Below are 18,966 nucleotides of genomic sequence, written 5' to 3' on the forward strand. Positions count from 1 at the left end.
TTCCATACAAATTTTGTCGGTTAGTACATAATCCGTTAGTACATAAACCCCGTTAGTACATAACATTTCTCCGTACCCGCATGTCACCTACCTCAATAGTACATAATTTACTGGTCTTTTGGCCTTCCAGTGGAGGCACATCGTGTTCTAGTTTCTACTTCTGGACGCAAGTAGCATAGAAATCAGAGCGCACATCACAAACCGACAAAGCTCTGTTTTTTTTCGAGTGACTATACAGGTGCGGCTGGGCATGTACCATGTCAACTGTAGAACCTTCGCTAAATGTGACCGTTATAACATAATTTTTATGTTATATCGAGGGAATCAAGAATATCTCGCTGCCTAGTCATGGTAGCAAGAAACACTCAGAAAAGTTGAAAAAAGTGAAAAATTCTGGTATACAAGCAAGGTATGTACACTTTCGTTTAGTACATAAACCCCGTTAATACATAACATTTGTCAAGTCCCAGAGATTATGTATTAACGAGGGACGACCTGTACTTTGAAAGTAGATTATATGGTGATGCTTTTTCAAAATGATGTGGAACTGAAGTTGCTATCATGAACTAGCAGTGAATAACAGTAAATCAGAACCCTACGTCGACAGTCTTCAAAGTACTTAGAGGGTGCATACGGAATGCTATTTTGGAAATTTAGTATATTGTGTGGTATGAAAAAGTACAATATATGTGATCTAACCCTCGATATGCTTGCTCCTTTGGCTTTGGGCAGTCGTGCGCATGCCTCACCGGGCTCATCCTCCACCTCTGCCTCGTTCTCGTCTTCCTTATTATCCTCCTCTGTCTCGTACTCATCTTCCTCACTCTCTTCCTCCGAAGAATCAGAGACTTCCAACACATTTCCATTTGATGTACTCATGGTGCAAGCAAGCAAGCACTGCATGACTCTGTGAATAGGAAAGACAAGGTTTCTTTCCGTTTTCCATGATGTCATCAACGTGGTACGTCTATACAAGAGTAGATAAACAAGAGTGTGCAACTCGCGGATGGGTTGGCCCACGGCGGAATTTTTTGTTGACGTAATCTTTTCGACGACGCACGCGCTGCGAGCCTTTCGGAGAGGTTTCCCTCGTGTACTTGGCGGGGCTTGCACTACAAGATCGGTGCCCAGCACGTGCTCTCACACTGCTCTGCGGCAAAGTCCGCGTTTCCCTGAAAAAAGGTGACGTCAACAAAAAATTCCGCCGTGGGCGGGGGTATCTGCAGATTGTGCAGAAGAGATAGGGAGTTGCACACTCTTGTTTATCTACTCTTGGTCTATACCAGCTGCCACTAAGATTCGCAACAAGAGACGCATGTTGCGAAGTCGCAGGCTAACGTTTAAGCAAAACTGCCAAAAGCCGCTGGTACAAAGTACAGTGTGTACGTTACATTGTAGAGCTCCTGTTTTATTCAGTAATGCACACTCATGACGTGAGAAAATGACACTTTTGGGCGCTAATGCTTGTTTTGGCTCCAAATCCGGGTACAATGCTGGAGCATTGCTAGTTCTCAAAACGATGCTCGTAATGCCAGTTACAATGCTAGCATTACCCGCCGAGGCCTAGATTGCATGGAGGTGAGTTTGAGTAGGTAGAGCTGGAAAGTTGTTTGTGTGTAGGGGGATTGCATGGAGGTGAGTTTGAGTAGGGGATAGAGCTGGGAAGTTGTTTGTGTCTAGGGGGATTGCATGGAGGTGAGTTTGAGTAGGGAATAGAGCTGGGAAGTTGTGTGTGTCTAGGGGGATTGCATGGAGGTGAGTTTGAGTAGGGGATAGAGCTGGGAAGTTGTTTGTGTGTAGGGGGATTGCATGGAGGTGAGTTTGAGTAGGGGATAGAGCTGGGAAGTTGTTTGTGTCTAGGGGGATTGCATGGAGGTGAGTTTGAGTAGGGGATAGAGCTGGGTAGTTGTTTGTGTCTAGGGGGATTGCATGGAGGTGAGTTTGAGTAGGGGATAGAGCTGGGAAGTTGTTTGTGTCTAAGGGGATTGGATGGAGGTGAGTAGGGGATAGAGCTGGGAAGTTGTTTGTGTCTAGGGGGATTGCATGGAGGTGAGTTTGAGTAGGGAATAGAGCTGGGAAGTTGTGTGTGTCTAGGGGGATTGCATGGAGGTGAGTTTGAGTAGGGGATAGAGCTGGGAAGTTGTTTGTGTGTAGGGGGATTGCATGGAGGTGAGTTTGAGTAGGGGATAGAGCTGGGAAGTTGTTTGTGTCTAGGGGGATTGCATGGAGGTGAGTTTGAGTAGGGGATAGAGCTGGGTAGTTGTTTGTGTCTAGGGGGATTGCATGGAGGTGAGTTTGAGTAGGGGATAGAGCTGGGAAGTTGTTTGTGTCTAAGGGGATTGGATGGAGGTGAGTAGGGGATAGAGCTGGGAAGTTGTTTGTGTCTAGGGGGATTGCATGGAGGTGAGTTTGAGTAGGCGATAGAGCTGGGAAGTTGTTTGTGTCCTACCTACATGTACGTACATGTGAAACACGGTGGCCCAATTGTTAGATATTACCTTGTTCATACTGTAGTGCAGACCCACTACAGGTGTATTGAATCAGCCCCCCCCCTCCTCCCCTCCCCTTCCTTCCCCCTCCCCTTCCCCCTCCCCTTCCCCCTCCCCTTCCCCCTCCCCTTCCCTTTCCCCTTCCCCGTCCCCCTGCCCTATCTCCATTCCAGGAGTAAATACCTGGGTACACATATGCAGTGCATTCATTAATCATGGTCTGTGAAGTGTTAAGGTGCAGGTATATGTAGATATCATGCAATGTTGTTCTGCACTACATGTACACACACATGTGTATTGGAGGCTGAGGTGACACGACGGGATCCACTCTCAGGCATTTCCTCCAGCTTGACTCTAGCATGACAATGCAACTGTCCTGTGTTCTGTGCTGTTCTGTGCTGTTCATGTTGTCTTACTTACACTTGTAGTAATCTCAGCTTTGTTTGCCGCCATACCTCTACTAGGCAGCTACTGGGTAGCACTGCCCGCATCACTCTACCTGCCTGTTGCGCAACAGTCCTGGATCAAAGCATCACTGCTGTTCGGCCTGCACTTTCTCTGCTACAATGTTGTCGACGTGGCCATATACTCTGAGATCAAAGGGTACGTGCTGTATGGGACTTTTACAATATGCACTGGATTTAGAATAGATTTCTACTGTTTTGGGAGCGTGTGTCTACTGGCAGACATGTCACATGTACTGTATGATCTGTGGACTGCAGTGTCATAACATGTTGTCCTGCCAGTCCGGTTTTGGTCTCAATGTTGGCTTTGAAAGGAGCTCAAATTTGAGCATTTGCAGGCCGATGTTTCATAACACTTACCGCGGACGTCCCGTATCCCCTTTGCGCCGACCATTCATAGTCGTACTGCTGCCATCCACGGTCACTGTATGTGTGATATGAGTAAACAATGTATGGTATACTATAGTATGGTATACTATAGTATATCATACTATAGTATGATATACTATAGTATGGTATACTATAGTATGGTATACTATAGTATATCATACTATAGTATGATATACTATAGTATACTACAGTACACCATACTACAGTACTTGATACTATAGTATGGTATACTGTACCATACTATAGTATACCATACTATAGTATGATATACTATAGTATGGTGTACTATAGTATGGTACAGTACACCTTACTATAGTATGGTGTACTGTACCATACTATAGTAAGGTGTACTGTACCATACTATAGTATGGTATAGTACACCATACTATAGTATGGTGTACTATAGTACTCATTACTACAGTATAGTATAGTATGGTTTACAGGGCTGTAAAGTCAAACGCCTCTTTCAGAATGGCAGAGGTCTTACTCTCACCCATTATCAATGCATGCTGTTTTTCAGTGTGAGTTGGGTACACATGGGTGAGAGTATAATTATGAGCATTCTCCACCCCTTGTTTTCAAGAAATGGCTAACGTTAGTGCGCCTACATGCAGTATCTGGAGTAAGTATGCAGACCAAGCAAACAATGGGTATGCGTGTGTATGGCAAACAAGCTGCTCTAACCGAACGGGGTCTAGGGCCGAAGAACCTGAGCGTCTTCTACTTGGCTAGGACAGCTAGCTTGCCGGGTGCAAGCACGACTAGTTGACTCTGCTTGCATCCTGCTGTCGTTTTAACTACTACATATAGTTCAATGATTGGCTCTCACCGTGTTGTGTGTTGTCTTGTATTGTGTGTGTGTGTGTGTGTGTGTGTGTGTGTATGTGTGTGTGTGTGTGTTTGTGTTGTGTGTGTCTGTGTTGTGTCTGTGTATATGTGCAGTGGTGGACATCCATACCTGACCGGCTTGGCTGTGGCCGGCGGCATGTACATATTTGGACTGGAAGGCGCAGTCATTGGCCCTATCATCCTGTGCTGTGGCCTGGCAGCCATGGACATCAACCGCACCATGCTCAATGCTAGTATTCAGAAAACCTAGCCACAGTTATCAGCATCAGCACCACCACCAGCAACACATCTTTGCAGGTCAATCTCCCTGTTTTTTGTTGTGGATCCATGTTTCATGTTGGGAACGGAAAATGTTATCTCAATTCCGTATTTGCTGCGAATGGTGTCCAATTCTTGAAAGTTATTTATTGAGATCATGATAATTCAATTCTGGAAAAGAAGTTTGACGAAATTTAAGTATCAGCGCATCTTGGCTGTCTCTCTTTCGTATTTCTTTGAGTCTGATTGCGAGTGATCTGTTTGTATTCAATGCCTGCACATTACCAAACAGTGTCGTGTAGTGTGATATTAAATTGGTACTGGAGACCAAGGTAAAACATAGATCACAGTCGTATAGTTGTATCACAACAGGCTACTACGGCTCATCAGTTGTCTAAGGTGTGCACCTAGTCAGATCAAGCATTGATTATTCGCTTACACTTTGGAGAGCACATCCGCCCTTTCTCTTGCTCCTTGATTTCCACTTCTTGATAAGCCCTTTCTTGAACAATGAAATGTATTTCTGTTAACATTCCGCAACTGTTTGCATGAGTTACTTCGGCTTCACTTTACACCGTATTTTAGTTATAATTATTATGTAGCATGTGTGGATCTACTCACCTTCCACTGATTAAGGAGAGCTGCATCTGCGCCTTGATCCTTGAGGTGGTGGCATTCCCACGGATGCGGAGAACTCTGTCTGAGTGGCAAATCGCTCGACTCCGTGACATTTATTCGCGTGTTGTGTGTGTGTGGGATGAACATAATATCTTATATGACATTAATTGCATGCAATGGAACCACTGCGCGGTGTCAATAATTATTATTATTCTTGTTGCAATGCACAGACTGTCAGTGGTGGCAAGTAAAATCCAGCTGTGAGAATTTTATAGTCCAGGGACTGCCCAAAAGTGACTATGAACAGAGGACTGTGCAGTGAAGTCAGTCTCTAATTAAATTTTAGTCATGGAACTGGATTTTATTCGACCCAACCAAGCAACAGTACATTTTACTGGTCTGACTTAGTGTGAGCATAATCAGTGCATGCTCAAGGACTAGAACTACGTGTACACTGGTACCACTTTATTGTTTGGCACGAGTTGCTCATGAGCTGCTCAAAGTGGGCACATGGTTGAAAAGTAAGTGGTACATGAATTACCGGCTGTCAGTGTTATGACATAGCTGATGATGTGATGGAACGAGGCACGAATAATTATTATTAATTTTGCAATTCGCAATTGTCCATATTTGCAATTCTGGTACACGTAGAACATGCCGAGTGCATCAGTCGTGCAAGGAAGAGGACTATGCGATCAGAAAGACAATAACTACGCTAGGAGTTTGGTTTAGCTGATAGCCGGTGACTCTGAACTGACCTGTGTGTTAGTAAGGCAAACCATGATTGTGTAATAATTGCTCAAGGTTACGCGTAGGGGTCATGAAGGCGTAGCGCGTTAACTGAGCAGCGTACAGCTAGTGTCTGTGTGTAAATAAGAACATGCTCTTGGTGACCAGGGTAATAATAATGATGATGTCATACCTGCCAGGTCTTCCAATTTGCTGGGATTATCTTGCATTTTTGGATGAGCTATTGAGATGGAAAGAGATGCAAGTTGCCAATACATGTAATCAGATACGTTTAGTACAGTAATGTTCACACCACACTGCATGGGTATGCCCTGTGCATGTGCTCAATATGCCTTCCATTATACTATAGACCAGGGACAGAAAATCAAGCATCATTTGTATGAACGATAGAAAACAAGAACACCAAAATTATGGGATTCAAATTGACGTGTCTCGTATCTTAATGTCTTCAGAGGCACTTGGGCCAAGCATCTTGTTCCTGGAAGGCTGGCGCATTTTTCCTTTGCCAGCCAGGCGCCGTTGTCTCCGTATCAGAACCACAATGCAGAGGGATGGGAACATTACGAAAGCCAGTCCTCCAGCCGCTGCAGCTATTAGAGTGACAGACACTGCTGTATGCCCATTACCAGCACCTGGACAGAGGTGATACATGCCGGGTAAAAAATATTATCATTACCGAAGCTACGCAGAATATGGAACGAATAGTGGTGTCTGGTTCTAGCCACGGTCCACAGCGCTTTAATTTCGGATCTTTTGTGCATGTACGTGTTGTTTGTATGTGTATGTCTGTGTGTGTATGTGTATGTGTATGTCTGTGTGTGTATGTGTGTATGTGTGTGGGTGTGTGTAGGCTTTCCCCAAATCGGCCCGTTTTTTCGGCAAAATTGGAATATATTGGGAAATGGACTACAGGTCGTCCCCCGTTAATACGAGTCCGGTTAGTACATAAACCCCGTTAGTACATAAGAAATCTCAAGTCCCGGACGAAACGTGGACACTTCCATACAAATTTTGTCGGTTAGTACATAATTCGTTAGTACATAAACCCCGTTAGTACATAACATTTCTCCCTACCCGCATGTCACCTACCTCAATAGTACATAATTTGTTGGTCTTGTGGAGGCTTCCAGTGGAGGCACATCGCGTTCTAGTTTCTACTTGTGGATGCAATTAGCTCAGAAATCAGAGTGCACATCACAAACCGACAAAGCTCTGTTTTTTCCCCGAGTGACTATACAGGCGCGGCTAGGGCATGTATCATGCAAACTGTAGTCTCTTCGCTGACTGTGACCGGTATAACATAATTTTTATGTTATATTGAGGGAATCAAGAATATCTCGCTGCCTAGCCATGGTAGCGAGAAACACTCAGAAAAGTAGAAAAAAGTGAAAAATCCTGGTACACAAGCAAGTTATGTACACTTTCGTTTAGTACATAAACCCCGTTAATACATAACATTTGTCAAGACCCAGAGATTATGTATTAACGAGGGACGACCTGTAATAGAATTGTTGGCCTATCGGCTTCGAGATTGGTGAGATATTGGAAGATTTGGTAGATTTTCGGCCATTCTCAAAGAAACCCTCCAAAATGGGCGAAAAGCTTAGCGTTTTTTCGTTACGTCTCGTTTTCGGCGACTTTTTCGCGCCCCGATTTGGGGATTTTACTAGTGACGGTCTTCCTAATGGCTAATGTTTGTTTGAGAGGGGTCAAAGGACACGAATCACACGACCTCAAAATCCTAACAGTACAAGTAGTGAAGTAGTTAGCTCGACCTGTCATGCTTGCAGCAACATCATTCGTTCCTACTGATCGTAAGCGCACTTTGCAACAACATTAAATTTGGTAGATTTTCGGCAATTCTCAAAGGAACCCTCCAAAATCGGCGAAAGGCTTAGCAATTTTTCGAAAAGTCTCATTTTAGGCGAAATTTTCGGCCGGCCTATTTGGGGAAAGCCTATCTGTGTGTGCGTGTGTCTGCGTGTATGCGCGCACGCGGTGTGTGTGGCCGATCATTGCGTGACCGACTGTTTCTTGTCACGTATGCGTCATGACTGATCACGTGAATGATGACATCAGCAGGGCTCAGCAAGATGATCATGTGACTGATGACGTCAGCGGGGCTCAGCAAGATGATCATGATGATGAACCAGCATAGCGAAGGGTCCTTAGGTGGTGGCAAGTACCGGCTTTTACAGAAAATGATGGTGATTCTTGTTGTTTTGGATCATTCACTTGTGAGGTCTGCATGCGACACTGGGATATAATGGGCGAAGTGCTGGCCTGCCAATGTGAACGTCTTTACTCGATGTGTTCCTGAACACGTGGGGTGATGCGGCCGCGAATCCGGCTATCTCTACTTTACTTTTGGGTTTGTAACTTTTGGATCATTCCTTCTGTATAGTAGAATGGGTTCTTACAGGTTGTAACAGCCACTGATGGTTGTCATGGTGATTTGTAACCAGACTGTATGTCAACATGCTGGGGTGGTGGTGGTGGTCAGACAGGTACACAGTGTGCTGCACCACAATCATAGTAATACACACATTGTAACACACATTCTAACACACATTGTAACACACATTGTAACACACATTGTAACACACACACTCTAGCGCACACTGCAAACGTATACCTGTCGTTTCTTGGATAGGTAGGTATGGTGATGTCGCCACTACTCTCATCTGCAGACATAAAAATCGAATAAATTAAAAAAATATTTGAACAGGCGGCGAGGCGACACAAGTTTATCACCATCCTTCAATTAAAAAAGATGGAATAAATTTTCTAATATGGGCCCAAAATAATATTTTAATCCGGGTTTCTTTTCCGTGAACTTGTTTATTGTGTTAGGACTGGTACAGTCACGCTTAGACGATCGGGCCAAGTATTAGTTGACAACGACAAGGAATCTCAGAGGTTCGTATACAATAATGTCAGGCAAGCAAGACAAAGAAGAGGTGGAAGGGGGAGAGCAAATGTTCCAGCCAGAGCTTATCTAGGGCCTGGGTAGCTATGGAGATAATGTGCTAAAGCGCGAGTCCAGCTACCCAGGCCAAAGAAAGAAAAGATTAGGAAAAGCAACCAGGGTGAGTACGAGGCTGTGAAGGTGAGTACGTCGAGTGAATGTTAGTGCGCGCCCTAAAAGGTGAGTTCGCGCCTGTAAAGGTGAGTACGAGAGTAAAGGTAAGTCCGCGCCTGAAAAGGTGAGTACGAGAGTGGAAGTGAGTGCGCGCCCGGAAAGGTGAGTTCGCGCCTGTAAAGGTGAGTACGAGAGTGAAAGTGAGTGCGCGCCTGTAAAGGTGAGTACGAGAGTGAAAGTGAGTGCGCGCCTGTAAAGGTGAGTACGAGAGTGAAAGTGAGTGCGCGCCCGAAAAGGTGAGTACGAGAGTGAAAGTGAGTGCGCGCCTGTAAAGGTGAGTTCGAGGGTGCGAGTGCGTACGAGTGTGCGAGTGCGTGCATGTGTGAAATCGTGAACCTAACAATTGTATACCGAGCTTTGTACAGCTTGACGAAATGTGAGTCCAAAGTTGTCCGTCCAGAATCGCTTTCTAACAAAACATGGCTCGCAATGCTGTTGCATGCACAAATTCCTCACCTGGGAGTATTGACCAGCATCCTCACTGGCCTGCGCTGCCTGATACCATAGTGTAAAAGTGTGTCTGGGCGGGAGGGGACCATTCTCCCACTGCCCGAGTCTTGTCCCATCACCGACCGTCACGGGCAATACGGCCCTGTGTCCAAACAACGACGAGTGGAACTCCGCCACAACATATGCCCTGGGCGTGGAGCCTGGCTGCCTTGTCTCCAGTGCTTCAGCGTAAGAGTAGACATTGGGTCCGGTCAAGTTGTATAGAATGTCGGGTGAAACATGAAACACTCTGCTAGTTGAGCTGCTCAAGGTAGCTGGTCCAAGGTTGATGCCAATGACTGTGTACTGGCTGCAGTAGCAAGCAGATCATCAACAAAGATGGACCAACTACCCAGGAGATGGGTTGTAGTGGGGGGTGGGGGTTGCCAACTCAGGAAGAAGACTATCGAGTCAAAAACATGTCCTACCTACTTTGATAACAAGGAAGCAGGCAAGGCAAGGGCTACCCCCCCCCCCCCTCCACCCCAGTATTCATGAGTTTGATAACAAGGAAGCAGGCAAGGCAAGGGCTACCCCCCCCCCCCCACCCCAGTATTCATGGGTTTGATAACAAGGAAGTAGGCAAGGCAAGGACTACCCCCCCCCCCCACCCCAGTATTCATGGGTTTGATAACAAGGAAGTACACAAGGCAAGGGCTACCCCCCCCCCCCCCCCCGCCCCCGCCCCCTCCACCCCAGTTTTCATGGGTTTGATAACAAGGAAGCAGGCAAGGCAAAGGCTACCCCCCCCCCCCCCCCTCCACCCCAGTATTCATGGCTTGGTAACAAGGAAGTAGGCAAGGCAAGGGCTACCCCCCCCCCCCTTCCACCCCAGTATTCATGGGTTTGATAACAAGGAAGTAGGCAAGGCAAGGACTACCCCCCCCCCCCCCACCCCAGTATTCATGGGTTTGATAACAAGGAAGTAGGCAAGGCAAGGACACATTCAACATATCGTGAGTAGACATATCCATCGACTCACAGATCTTGTTGGTAATCAAACTTTCGAATGGGCCATGTTAATGATGTGGGTGTTCCGGGCTGTGGTGGACTCCATGGTGTAAACAGCTCACTGCCTATGACATATACAGGGTACACACACATACGTACACACACACACACACACACACACACACACACACACACACTCAGACACACATACACACATACATGTATATACACTTAGAGACACATATGCATACACACATACACACACATACACACAAACACACACACACACACACACACACACACACACACACACACACATACAGTCATACACACACACACACACACACACACACACATACACACATACATACACATACACACACATACACACACACTCAGACACATATACGCATACACACATACACACACACACACACACATACACACACATACACACACACACACACACACACACACACACACACATCATTAGTCTGCTTGCTCTCTGTATTGTCTTTGCATCAACATGACAACAGATGATCCTCACAGTATACTTTTGGTTGTCATTATTTAAACTGACCAGGGAAACAATCATGATATTCTCCACCAATACCTAGCTAACTTGCTAGTTTCACCACTGCTCACCGTACACAAACACAATGAAGAAATTCTGAGAACTGTTATCTCCATGGCTGCATCTACCATTCTGTGCCTCATTGCTGTGTGCTGAGCGGATGAGTCCACATTGCAAGAGATCAATAAAACAGTTCTCTTCTCAGGCTGAGTGGCATATCCATCCTTGAACTGTATGCTGTCCCTGCGGGAATTTGCGGAAAAAACTCTCGAAAACTTGCGCAAGAAATTGCGGCAGAAAACAACAAAAAATGCGACGAAAAGTGCGGAATGATGCAGAACTTGCCAGGAATTCGCGAATTTATTAACAGAAAATTGCGGATTTGGGCCAAATAACAAAATTTGTCGCATCGTATATCTACTCGGGAGTAGTCCGAGTCGTACTATGCAAATAACCTACAGGATCATGGAAAGCACTGCGTGAAAAGTGCAGAGCAGAAAACAAGAAAAAAACGCGGGAAATCGCGGATTTTGCTGAAAATCGCGGGTTTGGGCGAAAATCGCGAAATTTGTTGCATCCGTGGAATCGCGATTTCCTGGAGGGACAGTGTATGCATGCAGCCACTGTGACGTAGAATCTTACGCAGAGTCAACATATTACGACTTACTGGGTCTGCACTGGCCGTCATGTTGCATGTAGTAATCGGGCAAGCAGTCACATCGATAGCTTGCAACCGTGTCTGCACACTGCATGTTGCTAGCCGTGCAGGGAATACGAGCCACGGTGGCATCAGGATTCATAGTTCTTGTTTTAGCAGTCAGGCCATGCGCACATTCATTGACATTCTCACACCCACCAGTGTGTCCAGTTCCTGTGAAGCCAGTATTGCAGAGACAGTGGAATGTCCCTACACTGTTTCTACATGTGGCATTGCCTGAATGTGCAGAGGGAACATGAAACAAGCAGATCACCATCTGCTCGATGACTGACATAGCCTAATCTAATGTCATAGATATTGCATGTCGGTACATGTATGCCCATACTGGATGATACAGTAACATGTTATTTTCATGTTGGCTTGCTTGTCTTTGTCGACATGCTTGTATAAATAAAATAAATCCTATGTTGCCAGTCACACTACTCATGACAACCAAACAGACATACTTACACAGTTGTTCATGGTTCACGTCCAATAGGAAAGAAGGTTTAGAAGACATGACATTCACGCAACATCCTTTCTCTCATTCTACTCGCCATGCATGTGTCATCGGTAATGTGAGAATGTGTGTGAGGAAAAGAACACGTATGTAGGTGAGCAGGGGAAAACCCCCAGTGAAGAGAAATTGAGAAGCCGAGACCTCTGGTCGGCTGATCAACTCCACGAAAAAATGAAAATTTGATATCCTAAAGAGTTTCGGGCGCTGAGTCGAATGGTCTTGGTCCAAAGTCTCTACGAGAAAGCGTTCTTGAAATATTTGAATTATAGCCACGCCCCCATACCAGTGTATGTGTGACGTCATCGTGGCATGGTGCGAAAATACTTGGATTTTGAATCTCACTTTCTTCAGGACGAAAGTCACTTCCGAAAGTAGTTTGCCAAGTCGCCTGAGCCGCTGCGATGCCAATTTGTTGTGTTGTTGGTGATGCCAGTATCACATACTCCTCCTGGGGTTAATTTTCTCAGATTCGCAAAGGATGGAGACCTGGCAAAGCGCCGAGATGTTGCAATGCGTAGTGAAAATTTCAAGCCTATTTTCGCAGCCCGAGCTATGCTATGAGAGAACAAAGAAGTTTCGCAGAAGAGGAAAGGCAGAGAGCTCTGTAAAGGCACTGTGTGTACAAGGCAAGTTCCATACCATCACAATCGTGCATATTGTCTGCACATTCTTCCACATCTTGGCATCGTTGATTGTCATCCAGTGCATACCCTGTCGAGCAACGGCACTCGTAGGAGCCTTCAGTATCCATGCATTCCGTATGTTCCATTGAGAAGCAGTCGTGTTGCCCACGTATGCATTCATTAATATTCCGACAGCCGTGCTGGGACATACTGAATCCGTTGGCGCAGAGACACATCTCGGTGGTGTCGTACAGCTTACAGAGAGCATGTGTAGTGCTATTGCAGTAGTCAATGTCTGCACGTGTTGTTCAGATTAAGAAACAGCAAGCAGCACAATAATGTAGAATGAAATCCAACTGTTTCTTGCACCGGTGGTTGGTCTTTGCACTGTAATGCTGATCAAAAATGATTTAAAAGTTATAGCCATATCTGGTCCCGGCCTGTTTTTGGACAATTCACATCCTAGTCTAGGCATTGGCGAATTCTGCTCGAAAAGGTGGCAGATTCTGCTCGAAAAGCAGTGAAATTGGCAGAACCATACAAGCCTTGTGGCATGCAATTCCTCGAATTCTGCTCCATTTCTTTATCCACATACCAAACATGCATGAAACTTACCAGAAAAGTACCGAATTCTGCCAATTTTTCTGCCGGCATTATCCGCATATGCCTATCCCAGTCAGGTACAGATCTGATCTTTGCAGTTTGCACTCTCTGTCCTAATATTATTACGGGTACTTACAAAATATACAAATGTGGTGGCAGTGAATTCTTCTTCAGACATTCCCATTTTAACTGCCTCAACACCATGACAATTTCACATCGTAGTAGGTATTGGTGCTCACAGACCTAGTTTGTACGCGAAGTGTTCGATTACAGTGAAGGCTGTGCCCCACCAGCATGTGTGGATTCGCAGGAAGTGTGAGTTACGAAATCCGAAGAGACGCTGCTAGTATGACAACTGCGTCATAGAGTAGTGGTAGCGCAGCACAGGACATAAGCAAGGCTCGCTGGTTTGAGTCCTGGTGGTGACATTCAATATTTACTTCTAGCGTTACCCGTTTCAACTCAAACTTATGAACGTTAAAAAAAATGTATTTTGAAGGAGTAGGACGAGAAAGTGATTCCACTCACCAGTCTGTTCAGTGCATTCTGGCAAGGAACGACATTGCCCGTCCACCAGTAGAAAGCCAGGCAAGCATGAACATACATAACTGCCTTCTGTATTACGACACTGGGACCCAGGCTGACATGGGTCAGTCATGGTGGAGCATTCATTGATTTCTATAGCACATATGACACACAGTATGATAGAAACACTGACATCACACGGTACATACCTATGATGGCTAAGCAGCTGATAAGATAATTATAATTACAGTGAAGTATTGTATGGTGAAATCTGTCTAAGACGACTGCTCAAAGCACCTTCAAAACGTGGTCTCTGTTTACAGGTGGTCTCCCTATCCAGGGTCAATTGTCTGAAAATAATAACATCCCTGGGTCGTGATTCCAGTGGGCTTCTAGTTAGGGATGAAACGGTTACACTTTAAGGTTCCAAACGGGTACGTGGCTTAACAGGCGGGTTATTGGGTACCCTGTTACGTGTAACGGCCAAGATACAGCAGACCTGCAATAATCCAATTCTCTCATTGTAATCCTGCAAGCTACACACGTACCTTTGCATGAAGAGTTTGCTTCAGACCTAGCAAACCCATCATGGCACTGACATTCATACGAACCAGGTACATTCCTGCACAGCTCACCGATAGCATCACAGTCGTTCCCATTTCCAGCAGCGTGACATTCATCCACATCGATGCATTGTGTTGGACCCGACACCCGGGCCAACTCAAAGCCATAGGCACACAGACAAGCAAAGCTACCTTCCAGGTTCACACACATGTAGTTCTGTTGACAACTGTTTCCCAGTAAGCACTCATTACGATCCTGACAGCCAAAATGCGTAGAGTCGAGCTCAAACCCGACCGGACACATACAGTCAAAGCCTGCCTCCGTGTCCAGGCAGACAATGTTGTCTCCATGGCAACGATGCACTCCCATGGCGCACTCGTCCGGATGGCATCGGTATCCATCACCAGAGTAGTTGCCAAGACAACCGCATGAGTAGCCGCCTATGGAGTTGTGACATTGAGCGTATCGTGAGCATGTGTGTTGTCTATTAACACATTCATCAATATCCCTGCACAGTCTGCCATCCCCAGCAAAGCCTGCTAGGCAAGTACAGAGAAATGATCCCTGCATGTTGCTGCAACCACTACCCAGTACTGAGCAGTCGTGCAGTCCCAGCTCACACTCTGTGATGTCATGGCAGGTCAGTCCGTTTCCTTGGTAACCGGGTCTGCACGTGCACAAGAAGGAACCAGCGGTATTGGTACAGAGTGCACCAGATCTAGAGCAGTTGTGAGTGTGTGCATGGCATTCGTCAATATCCGAACACACGTATCCATTACCAGCGTAACCTTCCTTGCACACACACCTTGTCCGACCGTTGCTCATCATCCCACACTCTCCACCAATGGCAGCACATGCTGTACTACCTACCGTGGCACCGACCCCATCCTCAACACCGCTATCACAGTTTTCAGTCAGCAGCACACACCAAAACACGGCGTTATCCTCGTCGCCGACAACGCTCCTATTTCCGCTGCAGTAGCAGTTCGATTCGCCATCGGAGCTCAAGCACACGCCACCGGTTCTGGAGCAGTTCTGCACGGATCCCTGTCGACACGGATCAATCTCAACACACGATGCGCCCAGTAAGCCTGCGCCTGCTGCAGACGAAGCAGCACTGACGTTGTCGGCACAACTGCACGTCAGGAGTCCAGGATTGACGGAGTCCGACGAACAGGCTACGGTGGACGTGCTGCAGTTTAGTTGACCCGGAGCACATTGTAGCAGCACTACGCCATCGCCAGAGTGTCCACCACCGATGCTGCTGACACTATCAGTTAGCAAGAATTGAGTGGAAAACATTGCCACCAGTGATAGCACAGCACACATCCACTGCATGGTTTCACCCGTGGCAGCAGCACCTCGCCGTAACTGAACGAGGCAAACAAGGGCAATTGCTTGGCCTTAAACCTGTAAAAGATTATTACTATACTGTTCTAGAAGGGGGCTCTACATTCGGTGGCCAGATCATTGAGTACTGTCTACTGAGTACCAGAGTACTACGCTGTGTTGTCAGTTTCGTTTCTGGTCGACAATGCCAGAAAAGAAGAAAATGTGCAACAGACCTGCTCTAGCTGCATAACATGCTGACGACGGTGTAGTTTACTAAAATAAAACCATCCCCCCCCCCCCCCTCCCCCTCCCCCTCCCCCTGGTCACTATCCTTAGCGCTGGTACAGACTGAGTCACAGTGAGTGAGAGGTCGAGAGAGAGGTCGAAATCTCCACGCTCTTTCCCGTCAGAGCGCTAACTAAGGTAGTTCTCAGCTTCTCCTACTCCAATCAGTTGCTACGCATGTACATACGTGCGATCGTAGATCTACTACGGATTGTATCGCAGTGCTGTGAATGTGCCAGCCACCCACATCTCTTGCATTGTTTTCTTGCAGTCAGCTGCTGCGCTACTCATACAGTCATAGGTCCTCGGGACACTATCTGTCCAGAAGTTCTCTCGGTTTTCTTTGTTGTGTACCTGTTTGTTGCTTGTTACCAACTTGCGCCTTGTCGCGAGAACTGCTCCCTTGGAATTGATCAATTGGCAAATGAGCCCAGCGGAATGCTGCAGGCTGAACTACTTATCATTGGCAAGTGGTGTGTGAGAGAGGACAGGGATGTAGAATGTTGGTGATTACGAAGACCAGGGCGAACAGTCATGATGCACAGAATGTCATCCAGTTGAGCCTATATGTTTTAATATAATTAACAGGCTTTCTGGCATCCATGCAGTTGAGCGTGGCCTCATTCTCTTCGCAGCGGAAAGAGCGTTTCAATGAGCCCTAGATTACCAAAACCAAGCAAACAAAACGTAAGTTATGGCGAAATGATGGATGTGCATATGTCACGCGTTCCTTAGCCCTTCAAACCTTCACAGGGTTAAACACACACTTACACAAGCTAGGGCTTGAGCCTGGCATGGCAGGCATGAACCAATCCCCTGTACACAAGTATTTGTGTGCGTGCAGGTACTTTGGAGTTTGAGAGAGTTGCTCCGCCGATCAGTTTACTGGTGAGGACAAGTGCGTGCCTCGCAGAAATCACGGATATACTCACGGTCTGAGTCCCAATACGAGTACATGTACAAAACAATTATGTATATGAAGTTTTCCTCTCGGAATACAAAACAATTATGTATATTTACGCAGAGCTCACTGACTTGTCAGTTTGAGCACTCTGGCAAGGTACGTTCGAGCCTCATTTAAATCTGGCTTTGGAAATTTTATTTTCATTGCTATCAGGTTTGGCCTCATTTTCTCTGTGCTGCGCTGAGGAGTTCACAGAGAACGAGACAGCATGCTGTCCGCAGATTGAGTAACAATTATGTATATGAAGTTTTCCTCCCGGAGTAAATGAAAATTATACTCTTGTAGCAGTTGAGCACTCTTGTGTGGGGTAGTGACTTTGCTGCTTGCGTTATGCACAGCTAACTGACTTGTTAGTTTGAGCACTCTGGCAAGGTACGTTCTGGCCTTTTGAAATCTAGCTTTGGGTAACTTTATTTCTCATTGCTATCAGGTTCGGCCTCATTTCCTCTGTGGTGTGCTGATGAGTCCACAAAGGACGAAACAGTTCTGTCCGCAGATTGAGTAACAATTTTGTATGAATTTTTCTCCCAGTATTCTTTTGTTCATCTACCGACCGAGTACACAATATAGAACAGTAGTTCTGTACCCAGCGTTCTCTTCATCACTGCGTCCATCGACGGGGATTTTACCCCGGCTAGCTTGGTCCAGTTAGTAATCTGACGGTCCCAAGTGGTCTTACATGATGGCCTAATACTGGTATCCGAGTGCATAGCTATTTCACTACACAAAGTGTGCAGGGTCCTAACAGTGAAAATACTGCTCTTTGCCCAAGCTAGGGAAACAGCTCACCAGACACAGGCAAAAGCCATGACCAGAGAAGCCAAGGTCTTACTCCATTACTCTCAGTTTCGAGAACACTCTGTAACATGGTTATCATCAGATACATGTACAATGACGTCATGTAGGTGCTGCTGTGTACTTGCATTGTGAGTATTAGTAATTCAGGTATACCTGTGTATATACATGTACAATGACGTCATGTAGGTGCTGCTGTGTACTTGCATTGTGAGTATTAGTAATTCAGGTATACCTGTGTATATACATGATGTACATACCGTTCAACACTCTCTTCAATAGTGCCCCGGAGGGAGTGGGGGGGGGGGGGCTTGTAATTAATTAAGCGCATGTGCAATTACTTTTGTAGTTTGTTGTTGCCTTTGCTAATGTGTCGACCGGACAACAAAGGTCTCTACAGCCTACAGCCTACAGCCTACAGCCTACAGCCTACAGGTAAAAATCCCATCTACTCAGTCATAGACTTTTGAAGTTTTGTGCACCAACTCTTGCTATGGCTATGACTCAGTATGAGTATGAGTATGAGTATGAGTATGCCTATGAGTATGAGTATGAGTATGAGTATGAGTATGAGTATGAGTATGAGTATGAGTATGAGTATGAGTATGAGTATGAGTATGAGTATGAGTATGAGTATGCCTATGAGTATGAGTATGAGTATGAGTATGAGTATGAGTATGAGTATGAGTATGAGTATGAGTATGAGTATGAGTATGAGTATGAGTATGAGTATGAGTATGAGTATGAGTATGAGTATGAGTATGAGTATGAGTATGAGTATGAGTATGAGTATGAGTATGAGTATGAGTATGAGTATGAGTATGAGTATGAGGGTGAGTATGAGTATGAGTATGAGTATGAGTATGAGTATGAGTATGAGTATGAGTATGAGTATGAGTATGAGTACGAGTATTACTTTCGCAAGTCGCCATGCTGCAAGGAGAACACTGACATCATACACACTGACGTCATGTGTAGATGAATCACGTTCTACATCTCAGAGCCGGCGTGCACACAGCCAAGGCGCACTGCATCATGTAAACGGTACGAGAGAGAGGGCCAGGGAGAGAGATGAAGGCCTATC

The 18,966-nt window shown here is 45.9% G+C and overlaps 2 protein-coding genes across 2 annotated transcripts in view; one reads left to right on the forward strand and one right to left on the reverse strand.

Annotated features, from left to right (window-relative positions):
• The window catches only part of LOC135820001 (transmembrane protein 245-like), a 24,839-nt gene extending 19,661 nt beyond the window's left edge, over positions 1-5,178 (forward strand). Inside the window, exons 15-16 of the mRNA XM_065333301.1 lie at positions 2,918-3,092; positions 4,286-5,178. Of these exons, the coding sequence (XP_065189373.1) occupies positions 2,918-3,092; positions 4,286-4,442 (332 nt within the window). The 3' untranslated portion in view covers positions 4,443-5,178. The remainder of the gene's footprint in view (positions 1-2,917; positions 3,093-4,285) is intronic.
• A 463-nt stretch (positions 5,179-5,641) lies between these two features.
• Positions 5,642-15,844, reverse strand: LOC135820002 (fibrillin-1-like). The gene is made up of 8 exons (XM_065333302.1): positions 14,491-15,844; positions 13,946-14,095; positions 12,831-13,109; positions 11,642-11,908; positions 10,432-10,525; positions 9,417-9,759; positions 8,454-8,502; positions 5,642-6,450 (listed from the first exon to the last, which is right to left on the reverse strand). The coding sequence occupies exons 1-8, from the start codon at positions 15,842-15,844 to the stop codon at positions 6,236-6,238; spliced, it is 2,751 nt and encodes a 916-aa protein (XP_065189374.1). The 3' UTR covers positions 5,642-6,235.
• Positions 15,845-18,966: the final 3,122 nt, after the last annotated feature.

The sequence above is a fragment of the Sycon ciliatum genome, chromosome 6, assembly GCF_964019385.1.
Source record: "Sycon ciliatum chromosome 6, ocSycCili1.1, whole genome shotgun sequence".
Classification (NCBI taxonomy): domain Eukaryota; kingdom Metazoa; phylum Porifera; class Calcarea; order Leucosolenida; family Sycettidae; genus Sycon; species Sycon ciliatum.